Source organism: Arachis stenosperma, chromosome 1 (genome assembly GCF_014773155.1).
Source record: "Arachis stenosperma cultivar V10309 chromosome 1, arast.V10309.gnm1.PFL2, whole genome shotgun sequence".
Taxonomy (NCBI): domain Eukaryota; kingdom Viridiplantae; phylum Streptophyta; class Magnoliopsida; order Fabales; family Fabaceae; genus Arachis; species Arachis stenosperma.
In genome coordinates, this window is record NC_080377.1 from 132,701,372 (window position 1) to 132,719,264 (window position 17,893).

Sequence of the window (17,893 nt, forward strand, 5' to 3'; positions counted from 1 at the left end):
GCAAATAATATCTAATTAAGCAAGGATTACTTACAATTAGCATACGTTTATTTTATTTTTCGGTATCTTTCTAACCGTCACCATCGATCCTCATGTGGTAGTTGGCCCTGACAGTTGAGCAATCCCCAAAGCTAACGAACCATGAAAAGAGTGTTGCATGTGCTTTTCACTGTACATTGTACCAACCATGCATATTTTTTCCCATTTCCATGTTCTTGGAACCATCTTATAATTAAACTTAGAGGGAACTATTAAGATAGTATGCGAAAGATTTTGACGCCAATATACTTATTAATCTTTTGGGTTTTTTTCTTTTTGTGTTTTGCGTTTTTTAGGTATTTTTGTCAATGTCAAAATTTTTCTAATGTTGATTTGGTATGTATTGATATGGGCTACCTTATCTAAGCAACAAAAATGGTCCCATTTTCAGTTTGGTTCTTCCCTCAACAACTAAGAGATAACCTTTCTGTTTTGTTTGGTGTCTTCTCATTCATGACCTATTTCATTTGGTTGGTAACTACCACCCCAATTTTCTTCAACTTGGCATGTGCTAGAGATGCAGGCCTAATTTAGGTACCCGCCATATCGATCCTCGAATGAGTTACGATATTTGAACATTTAAAAGTGTTAACTAACTTGGATTGGTCGAGTGGTTAGTTCACTCGTTTATTTAAACAAGTGTTAGGGGTTCAAATCTTACCTTATACATGTAGAAATTTTTGGTAAGTGAATGTTCACTATTAATTTTTTTTCCCTGAGCTTTTATTCAATCTTCAAAAGTTGTCATCACACATTTCATTGGAGAAGTACTAAGTCCCATTTAAGTTAATTATCATAGTATAGTAAAGAGTGACATTATATTACATAATTGTCAATTTCAGCATTAACTGCAATATCAAGAAAATACCAAATGCATATAAAGAGAAAGGTACCAAAAGAATGTGACTTGTACCATCTTCTATTGTCTCTCTTTAATGGCCAAAATATCAATTCTTGGGCTAGCAAAGCCAACTCTTAATGTCGTTTTGTAGGTTCCACAATAAACCAAATAATTACTTGTCTTAACATCTTTTCAATAATATTTCAAATCAAGCTGAGAATATTACATGTAATCTTGCACTAAGAATATATATTAATTCCAACAATGCACCGAATTATTATTATTGCTGTTCATTTCTCTTTCCTTCTTCTTTTTTTTTCTCTTTTAATTAAATTTTTTAAATTAGGCAAATCTATGTCTTGTAAGTCAGTATACAATTTTTCCCCCTCCAGAGATCATTTCCTTATTTTTGTTAAAGAAATGCACTGTGTTTATGACCATAGTATAATAGACAATGACTCTTAAAAATAAAGAATTTATATATTAATTACTAAGGCCATGTAGAGTAAAAAATATATATATACTAAATGTGAATGACCATTCAAAGATCAAACTTAAAATAAAATATATTTACCAATGGTGTTAGAGAACCAATTTTTTTCAGTCAACATCAATCAATTTTTTTAAAATTATTTTATATATTTTTAAAATTTAAATGTTAAATTATAAATCTTTAATACTAAATTCTAAATTATAAACTTAAAATCTGAAAGTTGACTAATGTTAACTTCTTTGTTTTTGTTTGGCTCATTATTAGTTTATATAATAATCTTGATTTATAAATGAAATTGAAAGGTCATAATTTGCTAAGGTGTTTAAATTAACGAAAATATTTGAAAACAAAAAATATTAATAAAAAATTATCAAAATTTATAATACATATTGTAATAAATAATATTAAATAAAATAAGTTTAGACTATTTAAATTGATTGTGTTTTGTCTCTTTGATATTACCGTTAAATTAATATATATGAAATAGGAACCCAAGTTGGCCATTTCATAGCAAAAATGCAAAATGAAAGACCAAGTTGGAATTGTCATAATCTTTTAATATAAATATAAAAGTTAGCGCGTATTAGCTGATAGTTAAATCTAATTGAAAAATGAAGTTTGAAACAGAAATTATCCTAATTAAAATATATAGGATTGAAGGTTACTAAAAGCTTTTAAAATATTTATAAATTTTATTTTATTTTAATTTTATCCCAAATTTTTTTATTTACATCAAATATACTTCTCACGACTAAATTTTTAAAAAACTTAGGATAATTCAACAGCAATTTTACAAGAACAAATATTAGCATAAGCATGCCAAAGATAGTTGTCATATATTATTGTTGAATTAATTTTAAATTTTTTAAAAATTTGCCTATTAAAAATAATTTGATATAAATTGAAAACTTTTGGAACATAATTAAAATAAAATAAAATTTAAAAATATTTTTAAATTTTTAACAAAATTTAAGAAAAAAAATATAATTTTCCCAATATATATATATATATATATATATTGTTCATGAGATGTGCCCAAATCATTGAGCATTTGAACCGGATATTAAAATATTAAAAAATCAAAACACTTTTTTCCCCTCCTCGGACTCAACATTCAAGAACCATGACTTTACTTCTAATCAAAGTTTTGACATAAAATATAGGAATTTCCTATATTAAAATATATAATAGCAAGAAAAAAAAAATCAATTTTCTGCCTTCCTTGTTTCATGGTTAAACAATCTAATTTCACTTTTTGGAAACTATATATATAGAGTTAGGTTCATTCACTCATCATCTCATGACTTTTTACATATTATGATATTGCAATATATATATATATATAATTGAAGTGCCTCCACAAGTCTAACACATGATGATTATTGGTGAGCATGCTCTTGCAAAAAAGGTGTATATATACACATAATAATGTGCCAATGAATGACTTGTTACAAATAATATATGTTTCTTGGAACATGGGTTTAAGAGATGATTGAGATTGGGATAGGGTAGTTGGTTCTTCCTTGGCACACCACATGTGAGATCCTTAACTTTATGAATGTGGGGTTCCATTAAATAGGACCTATAATTTCTCTGTCTCTATATATATATCACTATCACTTTCAAATGTCAATTACTATTAGTTACTAGTCCATATATCCATATATATAATATATAAGTGTAGCTTTGACATGATATATATGCATGTTAGTGAATGCAAAGTGTATGATGTTCCTTCATTCATGCACATAACATAAACTAATTGAAATGGATGTATCATGCACACCCCATTAATTAGATATCCATAAATAATGACGAAACTAATTATAAGAGAAAAAGCGAGGGTAAATTAAACCATATACATAGACATGTTGTTTTAGCCATTTTTGGTTAAATTTTGAATCAACGAAGTTCCATATGTAATGAAATATTTGAAGATTCATATTTTTAGGTATAAACAATACATGTTGTAATGTAAGGATGAGGACCACATTTTTTGAAAAGGAGAAATATTCTTGCATTTTTAGACATCTTAGTTAATAGTATTTTTAAAAATTAATATTGGTGACAATGCGTCGTGAGCTAGCACCAACGAAACTTAATTTTCAGTAAATAGTATATATATATATATATATATATATATATATATATATAGTTAGGTAGAGTTTATGATGTCTCTATGGCTGTGATAGTTAAATAATTTTAGTAATATATATTTTAAAGATTTAATTGTTATGTTATTCGTTATAATTTTATTAAGTTTGTAATTAGTTTTTATTTTTATATTTTTAATTTTATAATGAGATATTTTTTTGTGTAAAAAATATTAGAATTAATTAAATATTTTTTTTGTAAATTAAAGATATCTACGATTAGGATTCTAATTAAATCTTTGATTACATATTTTTTGAAAAAAATATTCTATTAATTTTAGTATTTTTGACATAAAAAAGATTTAATTACAAAATTAAAAATAGTATACAAACTCAATTAAAAAAATATAAGAATTTAATTATAAATTTGATAAAAATTTTAAGAACTAACAGATTAATTAAACCTTATATTTTTTTATATTTTAACATATATTTTTTATTTTTGTTTTTTAAATATTAAATTGTATAACTACTATTATAGTCCCTGTAATTATGAGTACCGTAACAGTACAGTTATCATAAATTCATAATTCATGTATATATTATTGCATGTTTATATATGCATGATGCATCATTTGACTTGACCATGTGATATTAAATGCTAGGAATTGGTTGTTCAGAATTTGTAATGGCATCCATGTAGTGTAGGGTGGTATCTTTAGAGTATTAATTAATTAATAAACTCATTATTGACACAATAATAAACTTTAACTTTATCGAGCTCATCAATCATAAAAGGGAATAAAATAAAAAAAATGAAATAAAATACTACGTACAAAAGAAGAGAATTTACAGCATGATGATGATTGCAAGTTAAGAGAATTTGGATGATTAAAAAACCTGATATTCCATCACTAGAATGTGAATGTGAATGTGAATGTCATAAAATAAACCTGTAATTGGCAATTGACACATCCTCCAATGATGTTTTCTTCTTGAGCACTGTTTTGTTTTTTGTTTTTTTGTAATTTTTTTTAACTTGGTCAAGATCTGCTCAAACCGTGTTGTATAGTTAAGGTAGGAATGCAAGCTTTAATACAACAGGCTCACACTGTTTTAATACATTTGTTTTATTTTATGACAATTCTAGTTATATATATATAAGTTTTCCTATATTAATTATTAATTCAAAAAGTATGTATTCTTAAAATAATAAAACGTTTTTCTCTTCCTATGAGTTACACAACTAGCAACTAATCAAATTCACGGGGTAAGTTAAGGGCAAAACAGTCATTGTACACATGACAACTGTTCTAGCAAGGAGGCTTGGACTTTCACTTTCTAAGAGAGGAACAAAGTCAACAAACCATTAACCATTTGCAAGAAATACTCCAACTTTTCTGACCCAAATTTGTACGCTTTGACATTTTCTTTTTCTTTTTAAAGGATCACATTAAATATTACTAATAGTAAAAATTTTAACAACATATATTAGCTAAACAATTTTTTTAAATAAAGTTTTCAGTTCACTTTTATTTTGTCATCCAATCAAAATAAATGAGTAAGCAAATCATAATTGTTAGATGTAATATGATATAAACTTTTAGAAATTGGGAAACCCTAATTGGGAGGAGTATAATTTATCCCGTTTTATTGCAGTAGCTAGAGTCTTAGAGCATAGGTGGGAGTAGTAATGCACCCTCTTCCTCCATTTTTGTGCTGACAAAATCACATGCTCTTGACCCACATACCCTCCATCTCACATGGACTTGTGAGATAATAGCCTTAACTCTGACCCACACAAACATTTCTCACTCACCACCTGTTTGTCTTTATTTCCCAAAGAAAAATCACATATAATAATAATACCAATACTAATAAAAAATACTTTTATGCCAGCTCTGACCAGATTGGTTGCACATTTTCATCATATCATATAACTATATAGTATAGTTATGTATTATTATAATGATCATTACACCTTCCTATCACATTAACACAATCCTTCTTGGATCTGCAGAGATTCATTTACAGTTTCTGCATTGTACTAGTAGTTTCATTAAGGTGGTTCTATCTTTTATGCGTGTGTGTGTTCCTTAGTTTTTTTTTTTTTTGGGTGCATTTTTATTGGTCCCCTTCTTTTACATTTGGCTTATTTTGGTTATCACCATATAAGATATTGTCTGGTTTGTTTTTGTGAAACTCAAGAACCCAAAAAGGGAATACAGAAAGTCATAATTGGAAAAATTCTTGGGATTGCAGTTACAGTCTGCAAAAGTTGTTCTCTTTCCTAGTTTCTTGCTAGAAGCCAATTCTGTGGTATCTGATCACACACCAGCTGTTCGAGGATAGTACTCTTTCTTTTTCTTATGTGAAAAGAAGGATTTTTACAAATTGGGGCCCTGTAATTCTTGCCAAAAAGGAAAATTTTTATCTCTTGCTGCAGAAATAGAACTACATATATATGTGGAAACTAGCCTGCTACATTGACCTGTAGTTATCAAAGTTAATATAACCATGAATTGTGGTCTGGACCAAACTTCTGAGTGTGATGGACAATGACAAAGGATACAAATTTCCTTGTGTTTTTCTAAGAATTGTAATGAATTTTTATGTGTGGATATGCTAAGGACTAAGGACCTCAGAAAGTTATTGGATTCTATCTTTTGTAGCTTCAGATTTTGACTTTGCAGTGTTGTGGTGTTTAGTGGAGTTGAGAGTAATAAATGATGGAGCTTTTATGAAGAGGAGGAGTAGTTGATTGTGGTGGTTGAGAGAATTTGAGTCTTTAGTTGTTGAAAGTAGAAAAAAGGGGGAAAAAATAAAAGAAGAGAGAGGTGAATATGGCTGCAAAATTGCTGCATTCTTTAGCAGATGAAAACCCAGATTTGCAGAAGCAAATTGGATGCATGACTGGGATTTTCCAACTGTTTGATCGTCACCAGATAGTTACTCCTCGCCGCATTAGCCACAAGAGGCTTCCTCCTGGTATTTTCTGAGCATTCACATGTTGAATTTTGATGATTTATTTAGTTTATGTTTGCATGATTTCTTTCTTTCTTTCTGTCTACTTTTCCCATTCTCAATCTTAAAGATGATTTATCACTTGTGTTTCAAGGGTTTTTTCCTGCTCTGCATTCTTGTGGATGATATTGTTGTGATCATTTACTTAACAAATATTTTGATTATTTTTATTTCTTTTGTATTTGTTCATATTGAATTATATGTAGTGAATTAGCCATTAGGCCTCCATGATGGTTAGCTCCTGATATTTGCAGCGTTAGGTGTTGATTTTTTGATAATTTATTGTCTCTACGTTAGAGTATTCACATCTAATGCTTTTGCTTTTGTTATAGGTAATTCCCACTCCAATTATGAGAGCATGAGAAGAGATTCTAATAGCATACACCAACCGCAAACAGCTGCTGTAAGAACCTTGTTTTTCACTGTTTTGAAGTTCAAATTTTCTTATAATAATGCTTTAATCTGGGTCTGGGAATTTTCTTACCAAATTAAGTATGCTTATGCTGATCAAAAGGTATGTTAAAATACTACGAATTGTTTGTTACCTTCCTTCAAAATTGTTTTCAGGGTTTTGTCCTTCTTCTAGATCACAGACTTTCAATGTCTAGGTTCAGAATTTTCTTCTTGTTTTAAGAAATGTATAGGCGTTTTTATAACTGCTAAGTAGCATTGTGAAACTAAGTTTGTGCAACATAATGAACTTATTGCAGGATATGAACTTAAACAAGGGTGTAAGTGAAAAACAAAGAATTTCAACAGAATCATCAAGGGCTTCATTCTCTTCATCGTGTTCATCGTCAATATCCTCTATGGACTGTAAAGCTCAAGCAGATGCTTCCTTTGACCGGATTACTTTTCCTGAAACTCCTAGAAGGGACCAAGTTATGAACCAAACAAGTACCTCTACAAATTTGGGTCACCAGTCCCTTGACCTGAGGGATGTGGTAAAAGACTCTATGTACAGAGAGGCCAGAGGACTATCAGTGAAGACTACAATCAAAGAAGAAGTTTCCATTGGTGCATCGAAGCAGAAAGATTCACCGAGACCTCTTCATCTGTCCATTTCTGATTATGAATATGATAGAGTTGGAATTGATGGAGAACAAAGTGTGCCTATTGATCTAAAGGAGTCTATCCGAGTCCTTTCTAAGCTTACAGAAGCCCCTTGGCACTATGATGAAGGTAGAGAGGTTCGGAGGTTGCCTTATGAAGTAAAAGATGCACAATGGCATTCGATCTCAAAGGATGCTCGTCGGTTTTCTTATGATGCAAGGGAAGTACATCGTTACTCTTCTGAATCACAAGATACCATCAAATCCACACCAAGACTAAAAGAGCTTCCTAGACTTTCCCTTGACAGCAGGGAAGTTTCTTGGCGTACTTATACCTCTGATTCAAAATCCAATCATCTCTTAAGAAATTTCAGTAGTGGTACTTCCGACTCAGATGACAAAGTCTCAAGTCTGCAACAACGGCCTTCAGCAGCATCACAGAGCCGGCCACCGAGTGTTGTAGCAAAATTAATGGGGTTGGAAGCATTGCCAGCGTCCAATTTAGCCAGTGAGACTCACTCAATTTTGAGTGAAACTGACTCAACTCAAGGTGATGATCAGTTTTCAAGATCATCAAAAAATGGACTCATTAGGCCATTCAAAGTTTCTAATTCTTCGAAAAGCTCAATGAAAGACCCGAGTTCCCCAAGCAGGAAGAACCCGGATTTGGTTGTGAAACCTATCTCAAGTTCAAGGCATCCCATTGAACCTGCACCATGGAAGCGGCGAGATAGAAATCAAAGTTCACCAAGACCAAGTTCCGCGGCCATGAAGGCTACAAGTATAACAGATTCATTCCCTTCAGTTTACAGTGAAGTTGAGAAGAGATTGAAGAATCTTGAATTTGATCAGTCTGGAAGGGATCTTAGAGCGCTCAAACAGATACTAGAAGCAATGCAAGCAAAGGGGCTGCTAGAGACAAGACAAGAAGAACAAGTTTCAAATCTTGTAGGAAATCAAAGAGACCATGAACCAAAACCTGTGAGTCTAACTCAGAATTCTAGGACAGCAAGGAAACAAAGTCCTCACAGAAACAACATTGCATCTTCAACTTTCGGGGGATCTGACTCAGCAAGGAGCTTTGAATCTCCAATTGTAATAATGAAACCGGCAAAGCACATTGAGAAAAATGGAATTTCATCATCTTCAGTTATTCCACTTGTTGAGCTTTCTGATTCACATAAACTCCAGAGTGTGAGGATGAAGGTACGTACAGGTAATGGAAAGGGTACAGGTTCTGGTCGAATAACAAAAGATCAGTCTCCTAGAAACAATCACAGGGAAGCTTCTACTAGCTTCAGTGAAAAGAAAGCTAGTAGCAAGACTATAAGATCAACACAATCACAACCAAGATCTCAGCAGTTTACAAAAGAAAATAGCCCAAGTTCTGTAAAGAACTCAGGATCTGTTAGCCCAAGATTGCAACAAAAGAAGTTAGAACTTGAGAAGTGTTCTCGCCCACCAACACCTCCATCAGAGTCAAGTAAACCGAGACGACAATCTGGTAAGCAGACCACAGAATCAGGTTCTCCGGGTAGAAAACCGAGGCATAAAGTCCCTATTTCACAACAAAGTGATGACCAACTTAGTGAAATAAGCAATGAATCAAGAAGTTTGAGTTTCCAAGGGGATGAGACATCACTACAATCAGGAAGTACCATAACTGAGTCAAAGATGGATGTGGAATTAGCCAGCAATTTACAATCTGCTGAAACTGTCGAAAGCCAAAGCCCATCTCTTAAGACTATTGAGCATGTGGTTTCAGGAACAATACAGAAGGTAAGATTGATGACAATTACTTCTACAATTCAAGCTTTTTTTGCCTATTAGAACTGTATGAGAAAAGCTAAGTTTTAGAGTAAAATAGTAAAATATTCCATTTATCATTGATATGAGTGTTTTGCTTAAATTTTCAGAAATCAACTCTGATGTTGGATGAGAATGAGCCTATTTCAGAACTTGCAATGGATGCTCCAGATCATCCGAGCCCTGTATCGGTTCTGGACGGCTCAGTATACAGAGAGGATGTGCTATCCCCAGTCAAGCTTATATCCAATGCTCCGAAAGGTATGGTTTTTTTCCCTTAAAATGAGGGAGAAAATTTAAGAGCTATATTATTTCTGATGATGAATAATACATTAAGTTGCCAATAATTATGAAGTAATTAAAGAGAGAAATTTTAGTAGTATTTGTGTCATATGATACTCTTATATGATGAAGCTTTTGTTTTTTCATTTATTTGTACACAACCTTGTACCTTATTATTATGACTTATATGCTGAAGCAGGTGATGTTCAATCTAAAGAAGACGATTATGAATATCAGTGGAACACTGCAGATGATAGCCTTTCAGTTAACAGCGAGATCAACCGCAAGAAATTGCAAAGCATAGATCACCTGGTTCAGAAGCTTAGACGGCTAAACTCGAGTCACGACGAGGCTAGAATCGATTACATTGGTTCCCTTTGCGAAAACTCGAACCCAGACCACAGATACATATCAGAAATACTATTGGCTTCAGGTCTCCTACTCAGAGATCTGAGTTCAGAATTGCTGACATTTCAACGCCACTCGTCGGGTCATCCCATTAACCCCGAGTTATTCCTTGTATTGGAGCAGACCAAGGCAAGTAGCTTTCTTGCTAAAGAAGAAATCGGCATTGAAAAAGTTGATTACAAGAAGACAAACACAGACAAGTCTCACAGGAGATTCATCTTTAATGCTGTGAATGAGATTCTTGGCATGAAACTAGCTTCTTCTCCTGAACCATGGTTGAAGCCTAATGGACTCGCAAAGAAGAACCTCAGTGCACAGAAACTTCTAAAAGAACTGTGCTTTGAGATAGAAAAAATTCAAGTGAAGAAGCCCGAATGCACAGAAGATGAAGGTGATGGTATAAAAAGTATACTATGTGAAAATGTTACGAATGGAACAGAAAGTTGGACAATTTTCCATGGTGAAACATCTGGGGTTGTGTTGGATGTTGAGAGACTGATATTTAAAGACTTAATTGATGAGATTGTGATTGGTGAAGCAACGGGCTTGAGAATCAAGCCAGGTAGACGCAGGAAGCTATTTGGAAAGTAATATTTTCATTCCATTTCTCACATTTTAACTAATCTTGAACTATGTTTTCACAGTCATTACATATAATAACAATAATAATCATCGTTAGCTTTGATTACATTTGCTAAGTTGTAAAGAAAACAACTTATCATGGATTTACAGCAATATGCATATTCTGGAAATTTCTTGTGGAAATCTTTTTCTGTCTTACCGATGAACTAGTTTCTGTTTTGCTTGTGATGTTAAATTTGGTTCCTGTAAAGTCATCAAGTTCATGCATGAAAATGGAGAAAACTGCTGACAACTTGTAACATTGGACCATGTATGAAGCAACTATCTATATCAAATAATCCATTCAATTCACTTAAAACTAGTGTCTTTGATTCATGTCATGGGGGTTCGGCTATATTTTTATGTTGGTTGCCGAAGACCTAACACAACCCTCCTCCTTTATCCGGGCTTGGGACCAGCTATGTGAGAAGAAGACCGATAGAATACCCAGTCAGAGGGTGGATGAGATGGAAGATGGACAAAGGGCGAAAGGCAGAGGAAGACCTAAGAAGACCACCCATGAAGTGATCAAATGAGACCTACATGTAAACGGTCTCTCTGTAGACATGATACATGACAGAGCACAATGACGTCATTTGATTCATGTAGCCGACCCTACTTAGTGGGACAAAGCTTTGTTGTTGTTGTTTTTGTTTTTTAATTCACTTAAAACTAGTCAATTATCTATTGTTGATTGCTATACGAATTGGCTTTATTAAACTAGTGATAAGAATAGGTGACTTGGCTAAGTTAACATGTTTCATATTTAAGCTAATAAGTTATTTTGAACATTCGTTTTTTATGTTTAAATCATTCCAACAAACAAAGGGTTCTGATTAGAACCTCTACTAGTATCTTCCATTCTTCCCAAAATCATGCAAATGACGATAGTAACCCTGGCCCTAAAATTAGGGTTGTCCACGAATCGGATCAGATCGAATATGGTCGAAAATTCGATCCGATCCGCACAATTTCTATCGGATCGGATCGGATATGATATCCGCGCTTTTTAGTGCCGGATCCGATCCGATCCGATCCGCAAATGCGGATCAGATCGAATATCGGATATATCTGCATAATTAAACCTTCTCTTTTTAATCATATTTCTATGTAAAAAAATTCGATAAAAATATTTCTTTCGTACTTTTAAACTTATTTATTCATAAAATATTTTTAATCAAACTCTTTCTAAATAACAAAAATAAAATAATACAGTATATAAATAATAATTACTAACTAAAACATACAAATAAGTAAATATAATACAAAATATATATATATTTATTTATTTTTTAATTATTATAATGCGGATCTACGGATCCGCGGATCGGATACGCAGATGTAAAGCACATATCCACGATCCAATCCAAAAAGGATGCGGATACACAGATCATATCGTATCCGAAATTTTCGGATCAGATACGGATAAAATCTGATCCATGGACACCCCTACCTAAAACTTCTGTAAGCTAGAGGAAACTCACTCAAAAGTCAAATCATGCTTAGGTTGGAAGTTAGAATCGGAATGAGGTCTCATTTATTTATTGAAATATATTGAATAAGAAGCTGCTAACGCGCTTGCCTCCGTAGCATAGTGGTAGTGCGTTCGCTTCGTAAGCGAAAGGTCGCGAGTTCGATCCTCGCCGGGGGCTATTTTCATTTTGTCGTTTTGTTATTGTAGTTTTCTGTTTTCCGTCGTTTACAGAATGTCCGTTTCAGAATTTGGTCAAACAAGTTGTCGTTTATGTCCGCGATGCTGTGTAGCAACTAGCAAAACAAACACATGTGCAAGGGCCCACCATAGTTAAAGACATTGGGCTCCTTGCAGCCCCAAGTTCAAGGATTGCCCCTTATTTATTGTTCGTTCTAAATTTAGAACTTTAGCTCAAAAACAAGTATATAATTGAACTATTGAAGTATAAATTCTCGGGTAGTTATAAGTCAATGATTAATCTTTAGTTCTGTTGGAGTTTATTTTTCAGTGGATAGTCTTTAAAATCAATTTCGGAATATAACACTTAAGCTACTAAAGCATTTTGTTAGGTAAACCGAAGGAAAAAAAAAGAAAAGAAAACTAAAGTACTCAAAAGAATATTCACTCCATACCTCATGTAAGAGGTGATTTATTACATGTTGCATGAAATTAAAAGGGGAGAAAAAAGTATTTTTGCTTAATGTGAGGAAACAGAAGGAAGAAGGAAAGGAATCAAAAGTGGTCCCATTTTATCTTAAATAGTAATGGACATTAGAGAGCAGAAATAAACCACAATGGACCACAAGGCCCATATATTTTGTTTTTAGCAGTGACGTACTTTTCTGCACGCCTACGTTTATGTTTGGATTTAGGTTGTACAAACTGGAGTTTAAATGGAAGTGATTTTGTAGAATTAATTTTGGATAGAAGTGAGTTTGTGCCAACATAATTTATATTTGACAATTTTTATTAAAATTGATTTTGATTAAATAAATATTATTTGGATAATATTAATTAAAATCACTTTTAGATAAATAATTAATTAATTATTAAAAAATATAATATTAAATTATAATATTATTTTTTAAGTATATTTAATTTTTTTATATTTTTTTAATATTTTTTATATAATATTTTTTTATAATATTCTATTTTAGTATATTATAATTTTTTATTATTATAATAAAAATTAATATTTATTTATAAAATTAAAAATAACATATAAAAATTAACAACTTTTTAAGTATTTTTTTATAATAAAAATTAATATTTATTTATTGAATTAAAAATAATATATAAAAAACATATTTTAGTATTTTTTAAATACTCTTAATAATCTTATTTTTATTATTATCTTAAGTTCTAATTTTTTATAAGCTATATTTTTATTATTATTTATAATTAATTTTTTATTTAATTTATCATTTCTAATAGAAACAATAATACATATTATAAAAAATTAAAATAATAAACAGTACACAAAAATTAGAATAATGTTTTAATATTTTTAGTATTTAAAAAAATTATAAAAAAATCGTTAATAACTAACAACAAACCTAAACGTACGTTGAGTAAATGCAGAAGCTATATTTTTTTACTTTTAGTGAACGAACTTTTGAGATACAAAATCACATTGGCGTTGGCGTTCAGAAAAAAAAAAATTACCAAACATCAAAAAATAATATTCAAATCATTGAAACACATTTTTGTCCTCTCCCAACGTGTAGTGCATGCAGCATTGCCAACTACATTTCCCACTACTATAAAAAGCACTACGCTTTTATTTTACGCGTGGTGTTTTGAAAATGTTAATTTGGATCCTAGTCTTAGGAGGGTTGAACTTTTAATCGAGGATGATCCAAAGGAACGATAATAGGATACGTACAAAGAATTTCATCCATAAACTTAATAGAGGTGTAAAACACATATTAGATATTAAAACAAAAAGAAATCAGTCACCAAAAATATATGTTAAAATATAAAATATATATTTAAAAATAAATTAAATAATATATTTAAATAATTAATTTTTTTATATGTATATAATATTTTTTAATATAGAAAATAAGGATTAAGGTGGACAACATACGTTAGCTAATAACATTTGATATATTTATCAAAGTTTGAACCCAAATACAGTATATTAAGATGCATATAATTAAATTAGTTGAGTAAGCCTCAATTGCAAAAAAAAAAAAAAAAAATCCACCTTTTTTTAAGAGGCATATGGTTAAATCTACCTTTTTTTGTTTATCTAAATGGTATTTCCAATCCGACAGGTTAAGAACTAATTTGTCGCGAATCTGAGTTTCATTTAAGAATTTGCCGTTGGCCAATGAATTACAATACTCACATCTGCGCCAAATATTAACTACTTGCGCTCTTCATTACCTATCCATTACTCACAAATATTTTATTTATTACCCAAATTCATATCCATGATATCTTATGGATTCAAATTTGTCCTGTCCTATCCTGTTTCAAAATATGATATATTTTACCATTTTTTTAATAACATCCCTCTTGTATTGATATATATTATATGGCTTATAAAAATAAAATTTAAATTATCAAACTAAAAAGAATACGTAAATTTTAAATATAATTAAAGTAATCACATTATAAATTATAAGCAATATTAAAGACCTTTAAATTTATTAAATTCGATAATCTATCTCAAATATTCATTTGTATATGCTAAAAGCGGTACAAGATAAATATAAAACAGAACAATTATTATCCAATTATCATCAAGTATTTCTTGTATCCACCTCCAAAATCTAATCCATTAGTTAGAGTGGAAGAATTTGATAATAAAAACGAATGGGGCTTTAGGGGGAGGGAGAGAGGAACAGTAGCTCCATGATTCATTCATGTAGAACTATCAGTGACACACCAATTTCAGAAGACAATAACCTCATGTTTAAAATTAGAGACAATTTTTTATGTATACCCAATATATGTTGTGACTGTCTGTATGATAATGAAGTAATTGTGCATAATAATGGTGATGTTTGGGTAAATGAAAAATTTGTGATGCATAAAAAATAGGTTATAAGCAATGTTTTGAAAATTTGACCAGATTGGTTAGTTTAACCAGATTAACCGAAAATCGATTATCTAATCGGTCCGATTGACATCTAAAATCATTCTGCAAAAATCGGTCAAATCAATGGTTAACCGATGAATCGGCCATGTTTTTTAAATGTTCCATTCTCTAATCAACACCAGAACGGTGCCGTTTTGGTCCCAACCAAAAAAAAAAAAAGCTCAGCCCAGAATAAGAACACCCAATGTTCTGAAAATTTTCAAACCGTCCGATCGAATCAGTTGAACCGCGAACCGATGAAAATTATGATTCGATTTTATGCCAAAACCAAAAAAAATAAAAACTGTTGAACCACTAAACCGGCCGGTAACCGGTCAGTCGAGCCGAACCGGGACCCGGCCGATTTTTTGCTTTGCCCAAAAATAATGAGGCATGGGGATCATATTGGAATTGGGATCCCAAGAAAACTTGGGCCTTTATTACTTGGACCATATTTGCGATTTATTTACATACTCGAAAAAATACGAAATTCGAAAGTGTAAATTCTTCAATAGCGGCCTCTCTGGGCTTTCTTATAATTTGGATATGTTATTTAGGAATCAATCTATTAGGTATAGGATTACACAGTTATGGTTCATTTACATCTAATTGAATTGAATTTAATTAAGGAAAAAACCTCTGGCAAATACAAATAAAGAAAGCATAAGTATATATTTGCTTAGCTTTACACCCGTCCCAAGGTATCATTTCTAATACATCGGTGGGGCAGGCTCGGACACATTGAGTACATCCTATACATGTATCATAAATCTTTACTGAATGTGACATTGGATTTGGATCTATAATTTTTTTTTAACACCAAAAATGGAAAATTTTCGATCTAGTAAACTCGTAAATAAATCATAACTCAAAACGCACCGTTAGCATTCATTAACCCCCCTCCCCAACTCTTACGTTACCAACCCTAACCCACTCCAAATCTCCAACGGCCCAGCAGCACACCCTCTCTCGTCCCTCCTATCACCCTCGAGCTAGCCATTCCTCACTTCCTCTCAACGCCGGCGAGCTCAGCCCCTCCTTTTCGCGCAGCCACAGTCCTGCCGGCGCTAGCTCTGTTTCACCGCACCCACTGTCCCGTTCGAAGCCCGTTCGTAGGTGCTCCTTGTCTCGGTGTCTCCCTCTTTCGTGCTCTGTTCAAGGCTTCTAGCTTCGAAGGTGCTCTCTTGCGCCGCCGTCGCGTTCCCATAGAGGAAGAATCATCGCAAGCGCCGCCGTTTCCTCCTCCTCTCGGTCAAGCCGTTATCCACTTCTCAGCTGCGCCGCTGTCTACTTCTCAGTCGTCCTACTCGCCGCGGTCCTTGTCGTCCGCGACACTCAGTCACGCCACGTCTTCCATCTTAGGGTTTGTAGCTTTCTTCTTTTATTTTCTTTGTGTGTTTTGGTAATTTCTGATGTGTGAAATTTATTTCTCTATTTGGTTTTGCTATGCTGCTGTTTTGTGTGTGTTGTGATTTTATTATTTTAATTTAGTGATTATTGATTATTGAATGTGTTGTGATTATTGATTAGCTTTGGTTCTTCTATGCTGCTGTTTTGTGTGTCAATGTGTTGCTGATAATAATACCTCAGTCAGTAAAGATGAATTATGGCATGATGCTGATCAATATGGATTATCTTGGTTTAATGTTGCTGAATCGAAATTATGTGTTGTTTTACTAAGATTTTGAGGACCACACTCTAATAATTGACCTTGCATATTAGTAATTGAGCTTTTAATAGAATTTAGAGGTGCTGAAATTTGGGTTGGCATGGTTAGAAATTAGAATTTACCTGTAACTTTGTTTGTGTTTCCAGCTTTGTTCAATGGCAAAGTAGACAAGTGTAGGGTCAAGTTTGTGATCTACATGTGCTTGGATTGTGGCTGTTTTGATGATTTATTGAGTAACACGATGAAGGGGCATTAAAATGTCAAAAATCCTTTTGCTTTTCTGATTTGTTTTGAGTCTCCTTAAGTGAATACAATTTTACTGTGAGCCTGCAAGTTTGAGTCTCCTCTTGATTAGAAATTTGTGATATGTTAGGTGGCAGGTTAGATTTAGGTGTCGATAGCTTTGAGCCTGCAGCTATGGAACAACGAGATTTCTAAACTTCTAGGTTGTGTTAAATGATGTGGATTGTACAGTTGCTACTTCGAGGAACCTTCATTCTTTTTTTTTTTTTGGTGATGAAACCTTCATTCTTTTTCTTTGTTGCTTGGATAAATTTAAACCAGAGTTGGAAATGGTTTGATATTTTTTGGATATAATTGCTTTATTGATTAATGTCATCAAAGCAAACATTTATAGGATGAAGAAAGAATTTTGGTTTCTCTTATAGTTATAGCAAACTTTGAAAGCAAAGGCCTCACTTCATTAAAATATTTAAGTTTTTACTATCTAAAGATCTTAAGATTGTGGTTGATAACATTTCATGTAGTTTTTTAATTTAGAAGATATTTTAAAGTTTATATTAGACTATAATTATGTTTTGAAGTGTTTATTTATAATTTATTTATTATTTTAATATAAAACGATTTTTTTAGTTAGACCACGGTTGGACCGATTGAACCACTAAACCAATGAACCAATAACTAAAACGGTTCGATGATCGGTTCGGTTTTTAGAACCTTGAAAACTCCCTCTTCAATCTTCCACAAACGCCCAAAGCCTCAA

At 32.1% G+C, this 17,893-nt stretch overlaps 1 protein-coding gene and 1 non-coding gene across 2 annotated transcripts; both read left to right on the plus strand.

Moving 5' to 3' along the window:
• The first annotated feature begins 5,475 nt into the window (after positions 1-5,475).
• On the plus strand, positions 5,476-10,803 carry LOC130936325 (protein LONGIFOLIA 2). The gene is made up of 5 exons (XM_057866380.1): positions 5,476-6,454; positions 6,823-6,893; positions 7,201-9,321; positions 9,459-9,609; positions 9,830-10,803. Exons 1-5 carry the CDS (start codon positions 6,310-6,312, stop codon positions 10,627-10,629), a joined length of 3,288 nt encoding a protein of 1,095 aa, XP_057722363.1. The 5' UTR covers positions 5,476-6,309; the 3' UTR covers positions 10,630-10,803.
• Positions 10,804-12,239: 1,436 nt separating this feature from the next.
• TRNAT-CGU (transfer RNA threonine (anticodon CGU)) lies at positions 12,240-12,311 on the plus strand. The gene has a single exon. It is a non-coding gene; the product is annotated as a tRNA-Thr (tRNA).
• The last annotated feature ends 5,582 nt before the right edge of the window (positions 12,312-17,893 follow it).

Bases quoted from the DNA above. Each gene is read 5' to 3' on its own strand.
- LOC130936325 (XM_057866380.1), top strand. From the start codon at position 6,310: ATGGCTGCAAAATTGCTGCATTCTTTAGCAGATGAAAACCCAGATTTG. The intron at 9,322-9,458 runs GTAAGATTGATG...TTAAATTTTCAG, and splicing joins TTTCAGGAACAATACAGAAG to AAATCAACTCTGATGTTGGA. The intron at 9,610-9,829 runs GTATGGTTTTTT...ATGCTGAAGCAG, and splicing joins TATATCCAATGCTCCGAAAG to GTGATGTTCAATCTAAAGAA.